The 1179-nt window shown below is 45.1% G+C and overlaps 1 protein-coding gene across 1 annotated transcript in view; it reads left to right on the top strand.

Annotated features, from left to right (window-relative positions):
- Positions 1-331: 331 nt before the first annotated feature.
- Positions 332-1179, top strand: part of CBG23831 — a gene marked incomplete at both ends in the record, with an annotated part of 2061 nt that continues 1213 nt past the window's right edge. Inside the window, 2 exons of the mRNA XM_045240859.1 lie at positions 332-555; positions 868-943. Of these exons, the coding sequence (XP_045100884.1) occupies positions 332-555; positions 868-943 (300 nt within the window). The remainder of the gene's footprint in view (positions 556-867; positions 944-1179) is intronic.

A 1179-nucleotide genomic window follows, 5' to 3' on the forward strand; every position in this document is an offset into this window, starting at 1 on the left:
CCTGATCAGTTTTCATCCAAATTTCTGAAAATTGAGATTTTTGACATTGTCAGATTCTGAGCTTCAAAATGAGCTCAAACACGACTAGGCTCCGCCCATTTTGAATTTTCCAACTGACACGCGACGCACAACCGCGACGCGCCACTGAAAAATGAAAGTGCGCGGAGCCTAGTCGTGTTGGGGCTCATTTTGAAGCTGTCATCGTGCCAAGCTTGAATTTGAAAGATTTGGATAAACATCAACGGGGTTACGGTAGTTTTTCTTGCAGCTCTTCGACCTATTCTCCCACTCGGACCCCCATCGTTCGGACGCCTTCCCGGGAGTTCGTAAAATGGAAGCGGAGATTCTGAAGATGACGTGTGCCATGTTCCACGGTGGAAACGACGCTTGTGGAGTGGTGGCTGGCGGTGGAACGGAGGCTCTGATGCTCGCCTGCCTGGCCTACCGTAACCGATCGAGAGCAAGAGGAGAGTGGAGAGCCGAGATATTGGCTCCGTCGACGGCTCATCCGGCGCTGGATAAGGCTGCCGCATTCTTCGATATGACTATTAAAAGGTGCGGGAATTTGGCTGGAAATGAGCAATTTCGAGCCAAAAATTCATAATTTCGGCAAAAAACCAGCCAGAATAGCCGTTTTTAGCGCCTAAATCGGTCCAGAAACGCGTTTCCAGGGTTACTGTAGCTTCGATTCTGTGCAAACACCGATAAAACGTCATAATTGACGACAAAATGCAGACAAACTGAATTTCAAGTGTTTTATTTTGCATTTCGTCGTCAAATTTGACGCATTCAGTGTGTGTGTGTGTGTTTTGCACACAAACGGAACTACAGTAATCTCTGAAAACTGTAAAATGCTATTCTTTCCAGAATCCAAGTCTCCGAAACCGACGACACTGCGAACGTCGGAGCGATGAAACGAGCCATCGGACCGCGCACGTGTATGGTAAGTGGGCACCGAAAAATCGATATTTTTAAGCTGAGCAATCTGGAAATTTTCAGAAAAAAAAATTTTTTTCGAAATTTTTTCTAGACCCATTTTCAGCTGAAATAGACGATTTTGACACTAAAAACGTCTGAAAAATCGATTTTCAGCTTAAAAATTGACCCAAAAATCGATTTTAAGAGCCAAATTCAACCCAAAATCGCCAAAATTTCCAGATAATCGCCTCCGCGCCGAAT

Source organism: Caenorhabditis briggsae, assembly GCF_000004555.2.
Source record: "Caenorhabditis briggsae AF16 supercontig from assembly CB4, cb25.NA_050, whole genome shotgun sequence".
In the NCBI taxonomy this organism is placed as follows: domain Eukaryota; kingdom Metazoa; phylum Nematoda; class Chromadorea; order Rhabditida; family Rhabditidae; genus Caenorhabditis; species Caenorhabditis briggsae.